The 23,563-nt window shown below is 43.6% G+C and overlaps 1 protein-coding gene across 4 annotated transcripts in view; it reads left to right on the plus strand.

The window, feature by feature from the left end:
- Positions 1-23,563, plus strand: part of MICAL3 (microtubule associated monooxygenase, calponin and LIM domain containing 3) — a 243,355-nt gene that overhangs the window by 202,937 nt on the left and 16,855 nt on the right. For 2 of the 4 annotated variants that reach the window (XM_073319697.2, XM_073319780.2), the window contains 4 exons: positions 567-661; positions 7,540-7,647; positions 8,407-8,500; positions 13,904-13,954. In XM_073319697.2, coding sequence (XP_073175798.1) covers positions 567-661; positions 7,540-7,647; positions 8,407-8,500; positions 13,904-13,954 — 348 coding nt within the window. The remainder of the gene's footprint in view (positions 1-566; positions 662-7,539; positions 7,648-8,406; positions 8,501-13,903; positions 13,955-23,563) is intronic. The other 2 variants (XM_078849782.1, XM_073319771.2) reach the window with 1 other exon arrangement.

Below are 23,563 nucleotides of genomic sequence, written 5' to 3' on the forward strand. Positions count from 1 at the left end.
CTCTAAAAAGCAGGGGTCATGGGGTCAATCATAGATACAGATCTGCCACTTACCACTCAGAGCACTTTAGTGACAACTTGAGAATCTTGAGACATACTAAAGCAGTTATCTGTAAACATGGGCCAAAGCAGACGTACCTGTCACTTCTTTTGACTCATACCAAAGTGGAGCTGGCCAAAAAGACTTAATCCCTGCTGCTATCATCCAAATGCTCAGCCTCTTTATAGGAATGTTGACCTGGCTGGAGGGAAAGGAAGCTGTGCTTACCTTGTTCAACATCATTCTCAAATTTATCTGTTTCAGAAGGTGGGGCTTCCTTAGAAGGAAACCCCACAGTCAATGATTCCACACTGTGGTGTAGCTTTGTGGAGCGGTGCTTTTGGGAGCACGATATTCCCAGATGTTGCAGCAGTGAAGTTTGACTGTGATAGCTATTTCAAAAGTGTAAATCAAGCAGGAGCAAGACCAAACTCAAAAGTATCTGCAGAGATAGAAACACAATAGTAGTGACCACTCTTCTAAACCTGTCATCCTATTCTTACTTTTTTTTTGGTCTGTTTTCTCAGATTTGCAGCTCCGTCGACACTTGAGTTTCTCAGAGGACTCTGACCTCTCCAGTGATGATGTTCTCGAACGATCTTCTCAGAAATCCAAGCGAGAGGTAGGAAGACCATTTAGATAGAACTGTCCTCATAGAGATCATAGACTCAGAACCACAACAACGTTTGCCAGGATTAACTTTATCATTCTTACTGTTTTTGCTGCAGATGGTGTTAGTATAAGATTGTCTGAATAATAAACCTGAAATCAACCAGTCAGTTTCAACAATAAGCCAGATTCCCTATTGGCATTGTACAGAGGTCCTGTTGTCATTGCCATGCACACAGGCGTTGTGTGTATTGTCTTGTTCTGAGGGTAGGATATTTTTGTCCCTCTAGAGAACATACTCATAATCTCTAGCATTGGGAATTTCATGTCTAAAGAGTAAATTTTACTGGCTGTAACATTACTACAGAAATGTGCCATTGGGACATTCCTCACTTCATGGTGAAGATCTGGTTTTAGGACGTTGTTGTGCCAACCTAGTCAATAGGTTGATCTGTTGGAGTTTGAGGCAAACTGCATACAGGTATGTTACTGTGCATTCAGCAAAGGCATAGGCAAGACAGAGTATCCAGAGAGGTGCAAGCTGCAGGTTTGTGGTTCTGCAGCATGGCATATGTGTGCGTATTTCCCCAGGGAGATGTGGATCTATACGTTAGGGTTCTTCTGTCTGGAAGAGCCTGCCTGGAGAGCCTGTGTCTATTCCGCTCCCATTTTGTCCCTACTCCCTTTGAGGGATCCCTGGCAATTAGCAGTGTTTCCAGATTCGTGTCTCCTGGGTGTAAGCAGTGACTGCGAAACTGAAATAGGAAGAAGGCGCGTTGGATACATGGAGATTTGAGCATAGGGCTGTTGCTCACCGTGCAGGTAAGGGCTGGGTGTGAGCTCAGCTTCTTGAGAGAAAGAAGTGTCTGCTTGCTCGTGAGCAGCCTCCTCTGGCTAGTGCTGTAGAGTTCTGGAGCGAGCCACATGGACCCCTCCCCAACCAAAGGCAACTCCACAGTGAAATGGGGCTCAAAGGGGAGTAGACAAGTAAAGAGAAAGTGGAAGGAGCTTCTGCTGGACTTCCACAAACACCCTAAAAAAGACACCTGTCATTTTGCTGGGACCAGGGCATACCTGTGAGCAAGAGATCTGGCAGGAACTGAGGGGCCCCTGCTTTTTATTTCTCTCTCTCTAGTGTATTCATCACATAATGAAGGGGGTGGCCACGTTTTCATAGTTTCATTTGAACGGGGGAAAATATAAAGTAAAAACAGAACAAGTGAAAGATAAAAAAAAAATCACAGTGGATGCTGGAGTGGAGAGAAACCCGCAGCTGTCAGAGGGGTTCCTGGATGTGCCCTGCAGGTTTGGGGTGTGGTGACTGGGTACGTCCTTCTCACTGACAATACCATGGTCCTCAGCTCAAGCATGCACTGGAAAGAGAGAAGTGAGTTCTCTCCTGTCCCCGCTTTCTCCCCTTGTGCCTGGCTCCCAGGGTATGTCTATACGTCAAGCTGGAGGTGTAATTTCCAGTTTGAGGAGACGTACCTGTGCTAGCTGTGATCCCTCTACTGTGCTAAAAATATAATTGTTGCCATAGTGACGGGAGAAGCTAGCCACTGGAGCATGTACCTAGCATCTGGGATGGGATTGTCCACCTCCATCTCATGAACAAAAGGAACCTTAGAGGACAGTATCACAGCTCTCCACACTAATGGTGAGCAGCTCCCCCCACCTTTCACCAAGCCTGGAGAAATCAATGGCAAATGCCACGTTAGGGCAGTTGTCTGGATCAGCTGGTGAAGGTCTCAGCTGATTGGGATGGTTGTGGTTTAGTGCAAGTGGAAATACAGGAGAAGATCATTTCCACTTGTATTTTTAACTATGATACAATAAAATTCTCATAAACGTGGCAAGCTGAGGGTTTGGTGTACTGAAGTGAATGGGACTCGTCCTCATGTAATTAAACCTCTTTAAGCTTCCCTCCCTGGTTCATATATATGTAGTCCTCTTCTCTGAGAAGAGGGTTTTACTCTGGGAACCGTTCTTTATATTGGACCCCTTTCTTCTCTTTGTTTTTTGCTTCTTCTTTCCCTTTGCTTGCCCTCGAGGTGTTTCATGACAAGTTCCGCATTGCATCTGAGATGCAGAAGGAGGAGGTATCTGGGGAAGCAGAAAGAGGGGGAGGTTCAGATAAGAGCTGTGATGCTGTCATTCCTGTCCAGCTTGTGAACTCCTGGCAGCGGGACTTCAATAAGCACCATGTATGTTCTCAAAGTTGGGGGGTGCTCTAATATTCACTCCTTTTCTCTGGCACCTCCATGCTGAGCAACTTTGGTAACAATTGGCTTTTGCAGAAGAGGTGGTGGCCACTGAGTATTCCAGGGCCTGGAGATGCTACAGATGGCCTGGAATTCTTCCTGATACCCAACAAAAATATTGTTCTTCCTTTAAATTTTCTCAGTTATTTTACATAAGCAGCAAGATTTCCAGGATATGGTTTTCTTGTCTCACTTTCTCCATTTGCTGTGGCTGAGTCACACTTAAGGATCTCCTCTTTGCTCAGTGCCTGAGTATGCTTTCCAGGAGCAGTAATTGGGAGCGTGTGCACTAATCCAGAGGGAACAGACCACAGACACATCAGCCTTTTGGTTCACAACAAGTGTGTCTGGGGTTGTAAAACATTTACACCACAGCCTGGCAAGTCTCGCTGCAGAAGGAATTGCATCCAGGGTGTGGCTGGCAAAAGGGTAGCTCTGATTTTTGGGTTTGTGCCTTTTAATTACAGACCAAGTCAACTGCTTATTTCCTCCATTATGGGGAAGAAGTGGCTCCCTTAATGCCACATAACTTTTATCTGAACCCTTTCGAAGTTAAAATCCAGCTGATGTTGCTTTTGTGGTTGTTGTATTGAACTTGCTTCCCAGAGGGTTTGGCCTGTTTAGCCTGCCCATCATAGCATTAGCAATCAGTAGTGAATTAACTTTGTGTGGCTTAGTGTGTTGCCTTTCAACAAACGCTTCATGTAAAGAATGTTCATGTAGTTCCCTGTGGGTTGTGCGCTAATATTTGTGTGTGTGTGTGTGAGAGAGAGAATGTACAGGATGTGGGGCGATGATCAGAAATACATGTCTCCTGCTGCAGATAGTTTGCTGAATGTTAAAGTTTGCATACATGTTCAGATTGTTTCTCAGCTTTCCATTCATGATCGTTTTAGTTAAATGAATATTCGGCAAAAATGCTGAATGCTGGCACTTTGCCTAGGGCGCGTTACTATGCGCTCTGTACCTCATCGCACAATGGAAATTCACTTTGCTTCGGAACACTGGGCAGTGCAATCGTTTCACCTGAAGGGGCTAATGGAGCTAAAGGTACGTCTGTGCAGCCGCTGGGATCATGCTTCGCAGCACCGGTAGACAGACACACACTAGCTCCGCTCTAGTTAGCGCACTAAAAATAGCAATGTGGTGGTGGCGGCTCAAGAACAAGCCCCGAAGGCTGTCCCGTCTAGGCAGAGCTCTCACCTGGGCTGCTGCAACCACACTGCTGTTTTTAGTGTCCAAGTCTGAGCAGTGGTAGCGGGTGCCTGTCTACCTCAAGCAAAGCGAGCACCTCTGTGTCCCAGCTGCTGTGTAGACGTAGCCTTAGCGTGCCACTCTTGAATCGGTAAGGTTGTAGCTTTTTTTTTTTTTTTTTCTAACTGAGCTGAAATTACAGGACTGAGGGGCCAGAGCAGAGTGTTCCGCTGTCATTGACTCGTAGCACTGCTCCTTACTGAGCCGCTGCTCAGCAGCAGAACACTCCCAACACCTTGCAGCAGCACGGAGTCAGTACTGGTGCAGTGAAGAGTGTCTCCTTTTCAGCACTCTTGGAGGAGTCCCATTCAGGTACCAAGTCGGAGCCTCCATTAGCTGATGAGACCCAACACGCTCAGAACCCTGGGTAACATTCGTGCAGGTTACAAAGCAACGAGCGAGGCCAGGGTGGTGGAACTCCGAGGTTATTTTTAATTAGTAAGCAAAGGCCATATCCAAGACATAAAAGCACCAGAACTTCTGAGAAAAAAGGTTGTGGAGCAGAAAGTAGATGAGGGGGAATGCAACGGAGTCTGCACGTGATCTCGCTGCCACTCTGAACGTTGAACAAGCGGACACCAGAGTGAGTCCCGCCAGGATGCAGGCTTTAGGCTCTGTGACAAAGGCAAAACCCAGGGACAAGATAACAGGCTGAATAGAGAGCAGCATAGTGAGATATCCGAAAAGGCTTCTTCACCAAGAGATTCATTAATTTGTAGAATGGACTGCTGTCTTAGTTGTACATCTGTACAGGACCTACCTCAGTGAATCCTCATCCCTGATTGAGGTTCCCAGCTGCTGGGTGAATCTAGGGTTCTCACAAGCCAAATCTTTTTCTAAATGAACTCAATCATATGTGTGTGGATTTTTTAAAGAAGCCATATATGATTGGCTGAGCTGGTTCAGATCAAAACAGAACCAACCCAAACCATTGTTCCAAAGCTTGAACCAAAATGTTCTTTGTCCACATATCTACAAATACGTATTGCCAGAATAGAAAAGGGGATCTCCTGGATGACTGGTTTTCCAAAGAGGCTCCTCAGTTGGAATTGCCTTCAGGAGAGTGCTGGTAAATGGATTTCTGAGTAGAGATTTTTCATTGTGCATAATCAGGCTGTGCCAGGTTCACCATTTGTACAATTTTATGTTGCATTTAAAAACAGCTTTGTTTGTATTACTGTGCATTTGTTTTCAATGTTGAACTGATTTTGCTCCATTTTGTGTGTTTTTATTTTTTTCCCATTACCATTCCCATTTTAAAGTCGATTTATGTACCACACGCCCTGGCATTCAAGAGATCATACTCGTCAAAGGTAGTGTCTCCATTGCTGGCCATTGTTGCATGCATGCCCATTTATTAACCCATCATATCCATACCTTGCTCCCAACCCTCCCACCACATCTGCACTAACACCACAACCCCTGACTCTGCATGAGTGAGATGTTAGCAAACCTTGGCAATGGAATCTTCCTCAAGATTATCTACAGAAAATGTGACGAACCCCAAACCTTTCTGACTCGTTAGACTGCATGCAATGATCAGTGCACCTCAGGGGCCCAAAAGGGGGGCTGATAATCACTCTGCAGGACAGTCTGGTGCTGCAGATGCATTAAGTATCCTTAGTCTCAAAGCAGCGTGGTTTGTTCGGTAGAAAGTGTATTGTATGTGTGTGTTTAAAAAAAACAACAACCCTCCCCATTTGAAAAAGAGTCAATGGTCATGTGTTAGTTTCCAGGGTCTTTTGAAACACACTTGGACAAACCGTGAAATCTTAATGAAACTGTCCCAGGTTGTTACATTAGTTTTTCCAGACAGGGAGTATCTCTGTTTCCTAAACTCCATCCCTGCCTCCAAACCTAGCCCGTGTCACATGAGTGTTTGGTGGGATCTTAAACCTCCACCCCTCAATTATTTTGCTTTCTAACTGGGGTAGCATTATGTGCAGAAGAATGAAGAAGCAACGCATTAACTCCTTTCCCTTGGCAGATACGATAATGCCTCCATGTAATCCCCTGTGTCAAAAGCTTGGGATAGAGCTGCTGCCCTTTGGTTTTAAAACTCCACTAAAGATCACACTAAACTATCCCAGATATTGGTTGCCAAGACCAATCTTACAGAGATGGGCTGCTCAGTTGGGACTTGCAAAAGAAAAGTGATGTTAACTAGATTTAAAGAAATTCAGGTCTCTCTTTCCCAACATTTTGCCCCTTAAACTGAGCGGCATCTCCGTCTGCAGCTGGGTTTGATTATGGAGAGGCAGTTGCCTCTTTCCAATTATCCCTTAGACTTTGAATCCATGTATATGAGGAGGAAAGGTGCTTTTTTCAGTCAAGTGGGCTCAGTCAGGTTAGCTTAACATAATTGTGAGGCCCTGTTAACATCTTTAAAGTCACATAAGCTTGTGCCCACCTAGGCTACAACACAGAGGTAATACCGGTCTGAAATGATGACTGAAAAGGTGTTAAACTGTGTCTACCCTGGTATTAAGTGGACTTTCCTGATAGGTTAAGCTAGCGTGACCAGGTTAACTTGCCTGAAGAAGCACCTTCTTTCCCCTGTAGCTATGGCCTTTCTTTCCTTGACATGATTTCTTGTGGTTTCTTTTTTCACTGGCGAGCTGTGATGGTGGTTATGACCGTCCCCTCCCTCCACTCTTATGTTTAGGTTTTGTCTATACACACAGAAATTACACTGATTTAACTGAGGACTTGTCTGCACAGAAAAGATTTACCAGCTATAAAACTATATATTATATCAGTGTAACTCCTCTATGTGGACATTTATTCCAAATAAAGAGTGGCTTTTTTCCATTTATCTTAAAACTCTTCCAAAGCAACATTAGATAAACTGAAAAAGGTACTCTTACACTGGAATAAGGATGTCCACATGTGGGGAATACCGATATAAGCGAAGGTGTGAATCTAAAACAGTATAATTATGTCAGTGTGACTTTCCCCTGTAGACAAGCCCTTAGCCTTTTTCTAAATTAAGTCAGTGCAGCCTCCATACGTAGACACTTTTAAATAGATTTCAGTGTGTCCACACAAGAGGGTTGTACCAGTTAGTTAAATGGGTGCAATCTTCGTGCTTAGACTGGGTCTAAGATACTGTATACCAGCTAGAGCCAGGACTGGGATGCTGAATAAAATCACAGCTTTGCAGTTGAGCCACACACTCCTTCATGCTGTATTGATCCTGACAGTGTCACCTGCTGCGCTGTGAACACCTGTGGAGATGGAACAGCTTGACTGCTTGACAAAGTTCTGGGAATGAAGGATCACATCACTTGTGAGGTTAATGGAGAGAGGAGTGTCTTCTTTCCCCCACACTCTTGTTCATGGTGTGTGAAATCTGCTCTTGTTTTCCTTTCTGCAGAGAGCCTACACTGAGGAGGAGCTGAACGCCAAACTGACCAGGCGAGTGCAGAAAGCTGCCCGGCGACAAGCCAAGCAGGAGGAACTAAAGAGGTTACACAGAGCCCAGGTAGTACCTCTGGTAGTATCTTCTTGCCCTGACAGGAACTACACTCTGCTGTCCAGGAAAACCATGTTGGCAGGATGTGAAAGAGGAGACTGTATAGCCAGATTTTCTTGATTACTTTTCTGTATTTCAACAAGATTGCTGCTGTTCCTACTGGCTTCATCATGTTGGGTGCCTCCTCACAAACATGCCAGGAGGTGCTCAAAGCTTTAGTGCAGAGCAAGAAAACACCTGCTTAGTCAGAGCTACTACCATTGAGCAGTAACCATTGTTAATTGAATGGAATAACAGATCTCACGGAATAACATGCGATGCAGCTATGCCAGTGATGATTAGATAAGCCACGGATGTTACAGTGGGATTTTGCTGCAATAAGTGGTACCAGATGGACGTTTTATTGTCAGAGGCACCTTTGCAATGGGTAGTAGGTGTCCTTTCCAGGAGATGGTGAGAGTTACATGAAACCTGTTGGCCGGTTGTGTTCTCTCACGGAGAAGGGGGCCCGCCTAACCAAACAGCACCACTTCTTGTCTTGGAAGTTGGTGGGAGACTTAACAGAAAATGGAACATCATGGGATTGCTTGCAAAACTAGGGCAAAGGACACATCTCTCTCTTGATTAGGTACCTGCTTCTGAAACATTGCATGGAGAGCAGCTTTTTGGAAATGCTGGGAGAAAGGGGAGCTGTCATTCTGGGGTGGATAATTTGGAGTACTGGAACAGATCCTGATGATGATGTTCCTCTCTTCCCTTCCTGAACAGATCATCCAACGGCAGCTGGAGCAGGTAGAAGAGAAGCAGAGGCAGCTGGAGGAGAGGGGGGTTGCAGTGGAGAAGGCCCTTAGAGGAGAAGCAGGTACCTTACAATGTTTGTTTTTAATGTTTGCTGACTTAATGCCCATGCAATCGTTCATAACAATTTGGAGTTTAGGGTGAGGGGGTCCCCTCTGAACTGAAAGTGGAATAGTTTAACTTGGACTCAGATCATGAATTAATTCCCCTTTTCCCAGCAGAATTCTGAGCCCCTGTTATCCCTGAAGTGGTTCTAACTCTGAGGCTTCTCTCATGGGAGAAGTCCCCAGAGCAGTTGTCTTTGCTCGGGGCTCAGGAAATGCCTACCCACTATTCATTGAAAACTGTTGCATAAGAGCTAAGTGTATCTATTATTATTTGGTGGTGGAACAAAAGTGGAATATTAATTACATCGTAGAGAAATTGCACAGGGGTTACCCAGCTGGAATTCACTTAGGTTACCCAGCAAGGAGAGCCCAGTTGGCAGGATAAGATACTAACTGTGAAATGACGTATGTTTTGAAATGAGGTATGTTCCTGTACTGTATTGGATCATCAAAGTTAGTGTCCACACAAGAGACCATCACAGAACTGCCCCAGCAAGTACCTTCTCCTCACTGCACAGCCCAGACACCAATAACCTCTCACGCGAGCTGTATGGAGCAGAAATGCATGTACCAAAAGGTTTCACTGTGTCACGCTGTTAATGGAATGTGCTACATCCCTTTTGGGGCTAAATGCAATGAGTGCTGAGCCAGGCTGGAAAAGTATCTGAGCAGAAAAACACTTGTTCCGAGTGGCAGTTTTATACCCCTCCAACTTCCCCATATGACATCATAATCCAGAAAAAAACAATCCCAAATGATACAATTATTGGGCCAGGAGCCAACGCCCCTCGGGCAAATGCAGGGCATGTGCACCTGGCAGGCCCGGGTGTGTGCACCATACTGCAAAGGTCAGAGATTATAAATGGTAATAATGGGACAGCTGTTTGAAAGATGGTACAGTGTGGTGCTTGGATGGAAGAGCAGCCACTGTCTCTGTACGGATTGCACTGGACTGGGTGATGAAGATTCCTTGGGAGGAAGGTCTGGTGTGATTTTCATTGGTTACTACTCAGCCATCTCGCTTTGTTGTCTTTAACCCTCAGCTTGGCTTTCTGAAAGTCAGGTCTTAGAATTTAAGGCCAGAAGGGACCACTAGATAATTTAGTCTGTCCTCCTGGATATCACAGGTCACCAACATCATCCAGCACCCGCGCACACAACCCAACAACTGAAATTAGACCAAAGGAACTGAGATCTACAGGGTACTAAACGACTATGTGCCATAGGAAGAGAATATGAGGGACCAAGATGCACCAGTGCTTGAGGCCCTTGCAATAGCTGGAAAATTATTAAGTGAGAGATACCCAGATGATCTTGACAAGTGACCTTCACCCACCCACTGTCGAGGAAAGTGCCTGTAGAGGCTGGGTGATTAACAGTGTCTTATCCAAACAAAGGGTTGTACTGCAATCACACAGTCAGCATTTGAGCACAGGCTTGATCGCCTCAGTGTTTTTTTATTCTGATTGATTTCTATGATATGTTGGTTCACAGAATAATCTGATGCAATAATACATCTGCAGTGGCAGCTTTCTCTCTATGCTATCTATGCATTCAGACATGGCACCACTCGCAGACCCCAGGCCCTCTAGCTACTGCACAATTAATACCTCTCTCTCTCTCCTTTCTTTGGTTAGTCTTTTAGCTTATTCCTCTATCTCCTTGAATCCCTTCTTCCTCATTCACCTGCTGAAGACATCTATATAAGGAGCGTCACCAGAGGCCGTGGAGCCTTACAAATGGAAGCGTGTGCTTCTCCACAATCTAGGGAATGTCTAGGCAGGCAAGCAGTTATGGTGTGGGGGTTATGGGTATCCAGTTTGGGGGCAGGGGGAGAGCTGAATTAGGGCCTTGCATATTTTACTTGTCATTGAGTCTGACAGAAACCTAAAGCCAGCCCTGCACGGGCTGGTGTGTTTGTGACCATTTTTTAAAAAGCAGGAATATGAGAACGTGCATCACTCGGTGCAACTGCGAGAATCTCCTGCTCCAGCAAATCTCTGGGAGATGGTCTGAGCCTGTGACAGCACCACATTTCCACCAAAAGGTTGTACACGTTACGTTTACAGAAGCTTCAGCCCATCGTGAGGGACTCTGCAGCCTGAACTCTTCCAAGCATTGCAGGGGATAAACAGAGAATACTTTATGCCAAAAAATGTCTTAATCCAAGTTCTGTTGGCTGAAACACAGGCTAGAATGTGACCTGTGTCCCCCACTTCTTCAGCCAGCCCAGTGGGAGCAATTTTCATACTTCACACTGGAGCCACTGTGTTTTCCCTCCTTTTAAAATGCTTACTTTACCCCTCCCTCAGTAGTGTTATCAACTTTTGTCTCCTCCATCCATGGATTATCCAGGAAATCTACATACATCTCCTCCTACCCTTTTCCCTGAAGCAGACCACTGCATTGCCTCAGATACTGACTCAGCACTGAAAACTCCACTGTACTTTATGGCTTTCAATACTGCTCTTTTGTCCTTGGTCAACCATGTTCAGCACTTCCCCTTAGTGAAATCCTATAAACAAAGGGGATCAAAAGGAGTTGAATGTGTTCAGTGCTTGTATGATACCTGAAGATGGTCTTTCTCTATTTCACAAGTTTATACAGAATGCCCTGGCCATACTTAAGGTGGGAGAAATACATCTTTTTTTTTTTTTTTTTTTCTTCTTCCACACCTAGCCGACACAGAGGGCTGAGGTACATAGGAATTACTGTACTGGATCAGACCAATAGTCCATCTGGTCTAGCATCCTTTCTTGAAGAGTAGCTGGTACCAGATACTTCAGGGAAAGGTATTAGACTCTCTGTAATGTATAACTGTATAATCACCTGTCCCTAGAGCAGATTTCTTCCTAATTTTCATCACTGGTTGACTTTTGACATAAAACATAAAGGTTTATATTCTTACTATTATTAATAATTTCAAGTAACTCCTACACCGTGCAAGTTGCTGCACAGACATAAAGGAAGGAACAGAGTCTACCAAACAAATGGTAGGGGGAAATATGCAAGTAAAGTGGACAAAATGATTAGCCATTTCTTGATGACAATATTAGACATATGGACAGTTTCCATTTATTCCTCAAATTTTCCATTGTTGATCGGCTAGATTTGGTGCATTTATATAGTTTGTGGCAATGAGTTCCACCAGCTAATTATGTAGTGTGTAAAAATATTGCCTTTATCAATTTTAAATTTGCTGCCTTTCAGATTTCATTTAATTGCCTCCTTTTTTCCTTGTATTATGAAACAGAACACAGACAAGAGCTCCTGATCTTCTCTGCACCACGCATTATCTCTGTCAGGTCCCCGCATATTCATTTCTTCTCTGAACTAAAACATTTTAAATCTTTCTTCCAATGGGAGTCTCTCCCAGCCTTTAATCATTCTCGTCACCCACTTCTGGGCCCATTTTATATCTGTAATATCTTTTCTGACATGGGGCGACAAGAACTAAAAACGGCATTGTAGGGGAGGATTTATGATTTGTTTATATCATGGCATTAAAATAGTTTCACTTCTATTTTCCATCCATTCTATATACATCTTAATATTGTTTGTGTTATTAACTGCCACTGAGCAGATGTCGTCTTTGAACTGTTCACAATGATGTCCAGCTCTCTTCCTGAGAGGTTACATTAATTTAGAACTCAGCAATGAGTGTGATTTTTTTTTCAAATCATTTATTCCAGCTTGCATTATCTGATATTTGTCAGCATTGAATTTCATGTATCATACTGTTATCCAATCATCTAACTTGGTTAGGTCCCTTTGAAGTTCCTTGGTCTACTTTAGTTTTGACTTAAACCTCAATAATTTTAGCTTCAAATGTTTCCACCTCACTGTTCACCTCTTTGTTCACCTTTTTTCCAAATCACTGGTAAATACTGTACATAAACTCCACCAGTTCTAGTACACAACTTGGGAGCACCCCAGTGTTAATTTCTTACCATGTTGAAAGTTGAACATTTATTCCTACGTTTATTTTTTTTATTCTTAGTTTATAGTCCATAACCGCTTCCTCCCCTTCCCCCATGACTGCCTAGTTTCCTTACTAGTCTCTCTGTCTTTCTTTGACAATCACTCCCATTGGTCGTTGCACAGACTACATTGAAGGTGTAGAGAAGACATCTCTGAACATTCTGAAATGTGATCTCCCTCTCCGGTGAAAAGTTTGGTGGTTCAGGAGCTCAGTCTTTTGAAACCAGTGCCTCTTTCTCTCAGGTGCAGCGGGATCGTCTCAAAGAAGGTTTCATTCTCCACTTCCCTTAAATGCCCCATGGGACATGGTGTTCTGTATGGGACTGATAGTAATTTAGCAAAACTTTGCTTTTTTTTAAAAAAAAAAAAAAAGAGGCATTGGTCTGGTGGGACACAGACCAATGGCTTTAGTCTCTAGTGTTTGTTTTCCACTCTGTTGGCTAGTTATTAAACTAAGTGAGTAATGAGGGCTCTGTCATCTTGGATGTTTCTTCTCACGCTTTAAAGAGATCTTGGGCAGCCAATTTTAAAAGTTAAGGAAAATACACCTGCAGCTCTCAGATCACCAAGGTTGGCCAAGAGTCTCTGGTCTTCTTGAGCTAAACCATGTTCTTTGAGAAATAGTGTACTAAGCCAAACAGAAAGAACTGCCCCCATGTGCCTCTTGCCCAAAGAACCACAGTGTAGTACCAGACTGGCTGGCTAACCCTTCTCTAGGGGGTGTGCAAATACACGTTGTGTCCATTATCACACACCTGCACAACCACACAAGTCTTTCCTTCCCCAGCACCTATCCCACACCAACAGACATTCTCCTTCCCCAGCACACATTTCACATTGGCAGAAATATGCACTTGTCTTCCTGGTGCACACACTCGTGGACTCCTCAGTTATGCCAGCACCCGGTGCCCTCCACTCATGTGCTTTACACTCAGTCTTGTCTCACCCTCACCCCCAAGAAATCAATCCTTATACGTCTCCTGCAGTTTACCTGAGAAATTATGGTGCTTCCTTAGGACACATTTTTCAGCCTGGAAGCAACAAGCATATCTCTTCCTTTCTTAGCAAGAACAGGAAACGGGTCGGTGTCAGGAACGAGTACAAACTGAACAAGGTGAAGTGTCTCTGTACAGACCTTGTGCCCCCTCCCTCTGGAAGCCAATGCCTGCCTGCCTGCCTGCTGGGAATTGTTTTCTGTCTCCCCATCTCCTCCAGTATATGTATAATACAGCTGCATGATTTCTTGTTGTTTCTTTGTCTCTCTCTCTCTCTCTCATGTGTGTGTCTGTCTTTCTCTCTCATGTATATTGCTTTGATTTGGTGGGGCTGGGGTGGATATCTGATTCAATAACTCTCTCTTCACCAATTCCTTGTTGTAGACTATTGGGGAGAGTCTTATTACAGTGACCTCATCGACTTGCACCTGGGTGGTATGTATAGCAGAACCTCTTACTGAGACTAACCCCGCTGACACCCCTCCCCAACCTTCCCTTCACCTCTTTCTCCCATCCTTGGCTCACAAACAACAAGAAGAAACAAACCTTGCACATAACTGATTGGCTGTAGCAGAACCCCTTTTCCAGCTCAAAGAGAGGAGAGTCTGTCGCAGTCCACAAACCATGCATGAGGATTTTTTCCCACAACAGTTAAATCCTCCTCCTTGGGGTTGTACACGACCATTCTTTTTCTAAATTAAATTTTTTAACCCCTAAATCTCAGCCACCTTTCCTGTTAGTAATGAAGCCCATTTCATTGTCTGGCTTCCCAAAAACATTTTCTCCCTCCACATTCCACTAGGATAAAGAAGTCCGCATAAAGTGAATGGGAAAAAAAATGGGAATCAAAAGCAAGAAACAGCAAACTACAGGAGCTGCCCCCAGTCTGGGGGAATATATCAACCCAGTGCTCTCAGAAGTCTGCTCCTGAGGTTCCCCTTTTTTCTTCCAAAGAAACTAGTGTGTTCTGATGTCCTAAAGAAAGCAAAATGCTCCCAGTAGAGATGTCGGAAATACTTAATGGTGGATAAGGGGTACTACTTCTGTCTTGTTTTGTTGTAGGTGCATTTAGGAAATACAACAAATCCAGATCTCTTACTCCCCTGAGACCTGCTCTGCATCATCTCAACTGTCAATATGGAAGCTTCCTTTTATATTAATTCTCTCTTATGTCATTTAAGATCCTTAAAAACATGTATTAGAGTGATTTACTCTGCTTTAATTGGATGTAGGGATTAGAATCATCCCTCTGACACTGCAATTTTCCTTTCTTGCCTGGGTGCCACTGCCTGCCTCCCTTAATAGGTGGCTTTAGTTTAGGGTTGTAAATTCTACTTGTCTGTAGTTTGCCAACCTTGACCATTAAAAGCCCTTTCTTTATTTTAGCCCCCATTATAGCAGTTTCCTTGTTTAGCCACTACATCTACAATCAGTAGATCTAGCCCAAGCAACCAGCACGCTCTAGGTAGAACCAACACAGGCTAACTGTTGGCTTACCTTGTCTCCTCTGCCCACTCATTTCCCACTGAGAGTATAAAGTTGTTAAGCCCAAAGTGTATACTTATGGGTAGGGAGAGCATCAGGACCAACTCCCCAGAATGGAAAGGAGTGACTTCCATGTACACACTCTCTGGTCCTGATCCCAAGCCTATTGCAGTCAGTAGCAGTCTTTCCATTGGCTGCAAGGGGCTTTGGATCAGGCCCTCTAGGAACAGTTTACTTTTTAACTGTCATTTCCTCCTTCTGCCTTTCCCCAAGACTTCCACCCTGGCCATCAGTGCACCACACAGTAATCTGTCTGTCCGGCTGCTGGGAATAATTCCAGTCCACCCTGACACACTAGCTTTTTGGACAAAAAATACCCCCCCTGCATTCAAGTGACGGGATACAGGCTTTTACTGGCCCCAGCTTGCTATCCAAATTGTTTGTGGTCATTTTCATGTGGCAGTCCTTCCTTGGAGCCCTGTGCTTCGTTTGCTGTATCAGTCTCTCTGGAGTTTATCTTATACTGAGACTTTTTAAGAAAACGTTCAAAAGTCAGGCTCTTCCCAGACATGCCCATCAGTTGTCCCCATACCCTTATGTGCATATACAGTAGGAGCTGTAAAAGGGTTGATGCTGAGATACACTTAATAGATCCTTATCCCTGTCTAATGCTATCTTCATGATACCTTCCCCTTCTTCTTATCCTAACCGATGCCTCCTTGGAGACAGCAGTCCCATCAAAATCACTAATGATGGCTAAAAAAAATAAATAAATAAAAAGTAGAAGCCTTAATTCATTTAAAGGGACACTGTCATTTTAAAAATGAAATCCTTCCTTGTGCTGCAAATCATCTCAAATTATTAAAACTAAAAACCTAATTTACTTTTCACAATTTATGGTCATTGACTTTTTCAATTTCTCTCAGCTTGGACAGTCACACTAGACTGAAGATTGTCTTTTTCTGTTTATAGTCAGTTTTACTTTATGTGGTGCTCATTCACTAGCACAGTTCTGTTGTGTTTGGCTTTCCAACACTCTAGGGGAATGTTTACATTAAAAAAAAAAAAGTAATTGACTTATTTTTGACAAATCTTGAGACATTTCTATTCATATTAGATGTTGAAAAGTTGTTTTAAAAATATACTTTAAAATTGAGCCAAAAGTACAGTCCGTGGCAGTATCCCTTTAAAAAATAATCAGTGCATCCTATCAGATTATGTAGCTTTGTAGTTCAGTTTGTTTCCTCTGTGATTTGTTTTACATTTGCTTTTGGGCTGCCAGAGCACTTAGGCCAGAAATGGATGCACAGTACTGCAGTTACTGAAAGAAGCTCATCTCCTTCATTGTTCCAGTTCAATGGTGAATTGAAGCCTCAGTCCTGCAATTGACATGCCCAGGCCAACTGCTGTATCTGTGTTGAGTGCCACCGAAGTTGTTGGGGCTCCATATTGGTGCAGCAGTCTGCCCACACACTGTCTGTTTCCAGATTGGGGCTTTATTCCCCTGCTAAGCACATTGTGAATGGCTAGGACTCCTGTTTGGATTAATGATGACTCTAGTAGCAGTCACAGTCTGTTCATTGACCCAGTCTCGGAGGGTCAGACCAGACTGCAGAAGCTGCCCTATCCATAGAATGCTGACCGACTGAGATCATCAGAAGTACAAAAATTATTTCTCAAATTGAACTGTAAATCTCTAAACCCTCTTGAATAATTAAGGCCCATTATGAATCTGTGTTTGTATTCTTTGATACCGGGAGAGTTGCATTATAGTAAGTCATTACAGATTCCACAGCAATTTTCACAAGAATAGCAATGCTAACCTGGACGTCCTGGTTGAATTCCAATTTGTGTAATTACATGTATTGCCCTATATTGCCTCTGTACTTTTATTTAGATGGCATATTCCTCACTTCCTATTCCAAAATGTTATATATTGACACTGTTAAATAGATGCTGCATTTCATGCTAGGGCTGACTGCATGTCAGTGCTGGGCAGTCAGTCTTATGTGTATATTATATTACATCTCAAAAACAGTGTTAAAAGAACATGATTAAGGTTGCAAAGTCAAGCACTTAAAAGTTAAGAAATGCCAGAATGAAGATTATCCAGGCAACCTTAATTTGTTCCCCTGTGCATATGCATTATGATACAGTCTTTAATTACATGATCTCATGTGCTTTTGCCCACAGGATCCCTACCTCATTCAGTGCACAATGGATGGTGCTCCCTTAAAGAGCAGCTATTCAATATTTTACTGTTTCGTCAGTGTTCAGTGTGTGGCCCCTGGCCTTATTTAGTGCACATCATTCAAACCCTGCTCTGAAGACATTTCCTCATGGGCTTTCTCTGTGCCACTCATCACTATAGTGTCTGAGTGTCTTCAGAAACACTAGTGAATTCATATTCACTGCACTGCTATGAGAGTAGGTATTGTTATCTCCATTTTACAGATAGGAAGCTGAGGCACAGAGGAATTAAAGTCAAAAATTTCCACTAATTTTGGGTGCCCAATATGAGATACCTAGGATTTGATTTTTTTCAGAATGCTTCGCATCATATAGCACTTCATATGTTCAAACCACGGCTCTCTTTAATGTCAGCTGCAGCTGGGAGCGCTCAGCACTTCTGCAAATCAGACCACAGAGTCTCAAGTTGGGTACCCAGAAAATGAGGAACCTAACATTAGTGACCATCTGTAAAAAGTTTGGTTTATCTGACTTGCCCAGCATCAAATGGAACTCTGTGGCAGAAGCAAGTATAGAATCCAGTTCTCCAGGGCTGCATTCACCTCCTTAACCATGAGACCAAACATTTTTTTCTTGCAATCGTCTGCCTCATTCACTACACACCTTCCAACTCCTGCAACAAATGAGGCAGGCCCCTATAGACAATGTCTCCTTGACAGTATATCCTGGTTCATCCTCAGAGCAGTTCTGTCCTGGGCACTGAATGAGGCAGTGTACAAATATGAGATCATGGAATTAAAGAAAAGATTCTTGTAACGATCAGCCAGCAGGGAAGCATAGAAAAACCCTGACTAATATTTGTTTAATTCTGCATATCCTGTTTAAAGCATGCTGCACCAGAACCTCGATATTTTTTTAAATTCAATTCAAGTTGACTGTGTCCCTTTAAAGACCTGCAAAATTAGTCTTACAGGGCCTGGCTCAAACCAGTTGAAATTGGGATGGTCCCTTGTCATGTACTTAACAACCATAAGCCTCCAAGAGGAGCGAAGGACTTCAGAGGCATGAAAGAAAGATGCTACCTCCCATGATCTTTTTACTGGTCTGAGTACAAAGGATTTTTTACTGGTCTAAGTCAGGTGTGGTTTTGGTTTCATCTCAGACTTCAATATTTGCCAGAAGCTGGGAATGGGCGACAGGGGATGGATCACTTGATGATCACCTGTTCTGTTCATTGCCTCTGAGGCACCTGGCATTGGCCGCTGTCGGAAGACAGGATACTGGGCTAGATGGACCTTTGGTCTGACCCAGTATGGCCGTTCTTATGTTCTTACTCTGGCTGCTAAAGGAAGTTTTTGTGGGTGGCATAAGAAGTTTAAAAATATCACTCACTTCCTCTTTCCTGAATTGGTGAGGCCAACTCATCACAGCAATGTATAAGACCCTGAGAGTTAGCCTCAGACCTGGCTCTTCTGACCAGCACTGCTGTGTGCTGTCAACCCACTATGGTTAGCCAGCAATGTGCAAATCTAATGCCTTGTTCTAGGCAGCCCCTCCTAGAGAACATGATCCCACTTGGTCTGCGGTGCGTCCGTTGGAAGTCAATGGGAGTTGTAGGTGCTCAACACTTCTCAGGGAAATCAGCTCAGCTCTCATCCCATAGGGCTCATGCAGAGGAGACTTACTGAGGCTGATGGTGGGGTTTAACTTAGGAATCCTGCTGCCACCTTCAGCTTTTCCTCTGTACTTTCTTCCTTCCTGCCTGGTCACGCCTGGTGCATCTGTAACCCACACACCTTCTGGGTGTGGTGTCTGTCCCATCTAGTGGCACTGAGACCACTTAGAGAGAGAGGTTGAGTTTGCTCTACAGCCTTAGCTAATAGCCAGTTGGCTTTTTAGCTCATGCGGTAGAGGCTCATGGACTAAGCTTCAGAGATCACTGGTTCGATCCTGCCTGCCGACGACTGAGGTCTGTTGGCGTTACACTTCCTTTGCATTTATGAAACAGTATCTCACAGCAGAGAAAAGAGGAAACCAATCTGGGGTGTTGTCTTTCCAACAGTGCATTACCTGGTGCAGTTGACTATGGTTAAGTTGTTAAACAGAGAGAGAGAGAAAATAGTGGTTTAGGGACCTAGCCGTGCCAAACACTATTAAGAAAGGCCCATTATCTGTGGTGAGGAGAGGTGAAAGGTCCTGGGAGAAGCAGCAAGACTGAAATGGAGGTGAGGTGCAAGGAAAAATGACAAGGGCAGGGCAGGATAGATGGGGACCAAGGCTTCATCACTATTTTGTAAACTGCTTATTTTGTATGGTTAGGCTTTATCTGTGCTTGCCCGGAACCCAGTCCCTGCGCAAGCACAAATCCGTCGAGTCAGAGCCTTAAATAAATAACCCCATATTTTAAAAATTGAGCTTTTGTGGAATTTAAATGTGAAATATGATGGTAAGTGGGCCGTCTAAAAGAATGATCTTGCTAAAGAGAGATGTTTTTCTATTTGTCACATAAAATTGTTCCTGATTCTCTTCTTATAAAAACAGCTACAGGGCTTTTCTTAAAGGGATCCACCAGAAGAGCTAGTTAATGTGGATGACATGGGAATGTGTTTGGGATCCATGATCATCTGTGAAAAGCTCAGTTCCCTCGCTCCATGGACTAGCGTAGATTTAACTTGTTTAACTAAACAATTCCTATTTAAAAATGACATGGTGAAATCTATGTGCAACCACTCACTCCACTGCAGGAATCACTAAAAATGGGGAGTCCCAACAGATAGGAGGAGAGCGGAGATGTTGTACTGTACAGCATAGGAAGGGGTAGTAGAGTGGTCTACAATGCAGTAAAATGAGCTGTTTGGGGTTGTATGGTACAATAATAGAGCACAGTATCATCCAGTGATATGCACAATACAATACCATGATGATAGGTGCCTTATGTTAAGGTATAATTCGTAACACTTATAAATGTTGCAGTAATAATTCACTGCCGTACAATATGCTATGCAACTCAGTGCAATACAGGACAGTCATTCAGTTCACTGCAATACTCTGTAGCTTTGCCCAAAAGCCTGTAACTGTGTGATACAGTGGCAACATCTTGTTTATATGTTACAAATAAAAAAGTCTGGAACGCTTTCCAAGTCCTTCATTGTGACTGGGAACAGAGAATGTTCTACTGGAGGAAGAAGCAGTAGTATAAGCAATAAAGCCAGAGTAAGGGCCTGGTCTACACTGGGGGGGGGGGATCGATCTAAGATACGCAACTTCAGCTGCAAGAATAGCGTAGGTGAAGTTGATGTATCTTAGATCGACTTAGAATCACTTACTTCGCGTCCTCGCGGCGCGGGATCGATGGCCGCCGCTCCCCCATCGACTCCGCTTCCGCCTCTTGCCCTAGTGGAGTTCCGGAGTCGACAGCAGAGCGATCAGGGATCGATTTATCGTGTTTACACTAGATGCAATAAATCGATCCCGGACAGATCGATCACTGCCCGCCGATCCGGTGGGTAGTGTAGACGTGGCCTAGTAGATCACTGCAGGAGAGGGGACTCTGTGAGAAGAAGAGATGCTTCCGGTTGAAGATAGTAGCACATGGAGAAGAAAAGAGGCTAGAAAGGAGGGGATTATGATGCAGATGCAGTGGGATTAGGTTGCAGGGCTTTTGGCAAAGAATTTGGACACTAGAGAAGTATTGTGAGGTCTGGCATGGAGGTGTTTCTGGTGGTGAGGAGGAGTAGGGGGTCATTGGGAAAAATAAGAAGTCTGTTATGAGGAGGTTACTGCAAAAAGTTGCAAGGGTGAGACATTGGTGGTTCTGGCACAAGACAGGAATTGGGAAAAGCAGTAAAGCTAGACTGTAAGTGGGCAAGGGGGCTGTGGAACCAGGGTGCAAGGGGGGTCTGGCATGTGGGATGTAGGGAGGGACCTGGGATAAATGACTAAGCCAGGGCCTGGGTTTGGCAGAGGGAAAGGGTATTTATAAGAAGGAGTAAGGCAGGGAATACAGATGGCTCTAACAGTGGAGCAGGTATTGGGAGAAGAGGAGGAGGGTTTTATAAATCTCACAGATCACAATGCAGAGAAAACAGCACATATTATCCTTCGTGGCAGGAGTAGTGTATGCACCATATGACCCCTGGGATTAGTGTGTGCACTAAACAAACACTTTTTCACCAGTGCTCTACTAACAGGTGAACACCAGTGTTTTCACAATACTGCCAAGTTGATGTTTTTGAGAACATATTAAAAGCTCCAGAAAATATATATATAAAATAACATGTCATGGTGGTTGTCAACTGTAGAGCATCAAATCAGAAACTATCCAAAGCACAAGACCTGCTAGTAACGGGGGACTTGAATTACCTAGCCATCTGTTGGAAACACCACATTTCCAATGAGTTCTTGGAGTGTTTGGGGAACGTATTGTATTTATTTCAGAAAGTGGAGGAAGTAACCAGGGGGACAGCTATTTGAGATTTGATTCTGACCAACAGGGAGAAATTGGTAGCAAATCTGAAGATAGAAGGTAATTTGGGTGAAAGTGATCATGAAATGACAGATTTCATGATTCTAAGGAAAAGAAGGAGTGAGACCAGCAGAATAAGGACAATGGACTTAAAAAAAACTGTGACAAACTCAGAGAAATGGTAGTTAAGGTTCCACGGGAAAAAAATCTAAGGGAAATAGTTAAGTGGAGCAGGCAGCTTCTTAAGGCGACAGTATTAAAAGTACAACTTCAAACTATCCCAGTGTGAAGGAAAGATAGGAAGCATTATAAATAAGAGGCCAATATGGCTCCATCAGGAGCTTTTTAATGACCTGAAAATCAAAAAGGAATCCTACAGAAAGTGGAAACATGGATGAATTGCTAAGGAGGAGTACAAAAGAATAGCACAAGCGTGTAGGAACAAAATCAGAAAGGCTAAGGTACAAGATGAGTTACACCTAATAAGGGACATAAGACAATAAGAAGAGGTTCTTGAAATACATTAGGAGCAGTAGAAAGATGAAGGAAAGTGTAGGTCCTCTCTTTAATGGCAAAGGAGAGCTAATATCTGATGATAGCAAGAAGGCTAAGATGTTTAATGTCTATTTTACCTCAGTCTTCACTAAAAAGGTTAATGGTGACCAGATACTCAATACAATTAATATGAACAACAAGGAGGAAGGAACACAAGCTAAAATAGGGGGAAAACAGGTTAAAGAATATTTAGATAAATTAGATCTATTCAAGTTGGCAGGATCTGATGAAATTCATCCTGTGGTACTTAAGGAACTAGTTGAAGCAATTTTGGAACCATTAGCAATTTTCTTTGAGAACTTCTGGAGGATCGGTGAAGTCCCAGAGGAATGGAGAAGGGTATACATGCTACCTATCTTTAAAAAGGGAACAAAGAGGACTCGGGGAATTGTAGACCAGTCAGCCTAACTTCAATACCTGGAAAGATACTGGAATAAATTATTAAACAATCAGTTTGTAAGCACCTGGAGGATAATAGGGTTATAAGGAATAGCCAGTATGGATTTGTCAGTTCTGAGTCTGGTACTATTCAATGTTTACATTAAGGACTTGGTTAATGGAGTGGAGAGTATGTTTATTGAACTTGAAGATGACATCAAACTAGGAGTGGTTGCAAGCACTTTGGGGGGCAGGATTATAATTCAGAATGACTGTGACAAATTGGAGAATTGGTCAGAAATCAACATTTGATTAAATTTAATAAAGACAAGTGCAAAGTACTTAGCATAGGAAGGGAAAATGAAGTGCACAACTACAAAATGGGGAATAACTGGGTAGGTGATAGTACTGCTGAAAAGGATCTGGATGTTATACTAGATCACAAATTAAACATGAATCAACAATGTGATACAGTTGCAAAAAGGCTAATATCGTTCCGGGGTGTATAACATGAATGTTGTATGTAAAACACGAGAGATAATTGTCCTGCTTTACTCGGCACTGGTGAGCCTCACCTGGAGTAGTGTGTCCAATTCTGGCTGCCACACTTTAGGAAAGATGTGGACAAACTGGAGAGATTCCAGAGGAGAGCAACAAAAATGATAAAAGGTTTATTATACTTGATCTAAGAGGCAAGGTTAAAAAAATTGGCCATGTTTAATCTTGAGAAAAGAAGACTGAAGGATGACCTGCTAAGAGCAGGGGTCCACAACCTATGGCAAGGGCCAGCTCTACCATTTTTGCTGCCCCAAGCAGTGCACCGAATTGCTGCCACTGCGAGTGGCTGAAGAGATAGAAGCTGCCCCCGAATTGCCGCCGCTGCAAGCGGTTGAAGATGGAAGCTGCCACCGATTTGTCGTTGCGGGCGGCTGAAGATTCATAGATACTAAGGTCAGAAGGGACCATTATGA

This window comes from Lepidochelys kempii, chromosome 1 (assembly GCF_965140285.1).
Source record: "Lepidochelys kempii isolate rLepKem1 chromosome 1, rLepKem1.hap1, whole genome shotgun sequence".
Classification (NCBI taxonomy): Eukaryota; Metazoa; Chordata; order Testudines; family Cheloniidae; genus Lepidochelys; species Lepidochelys kempii.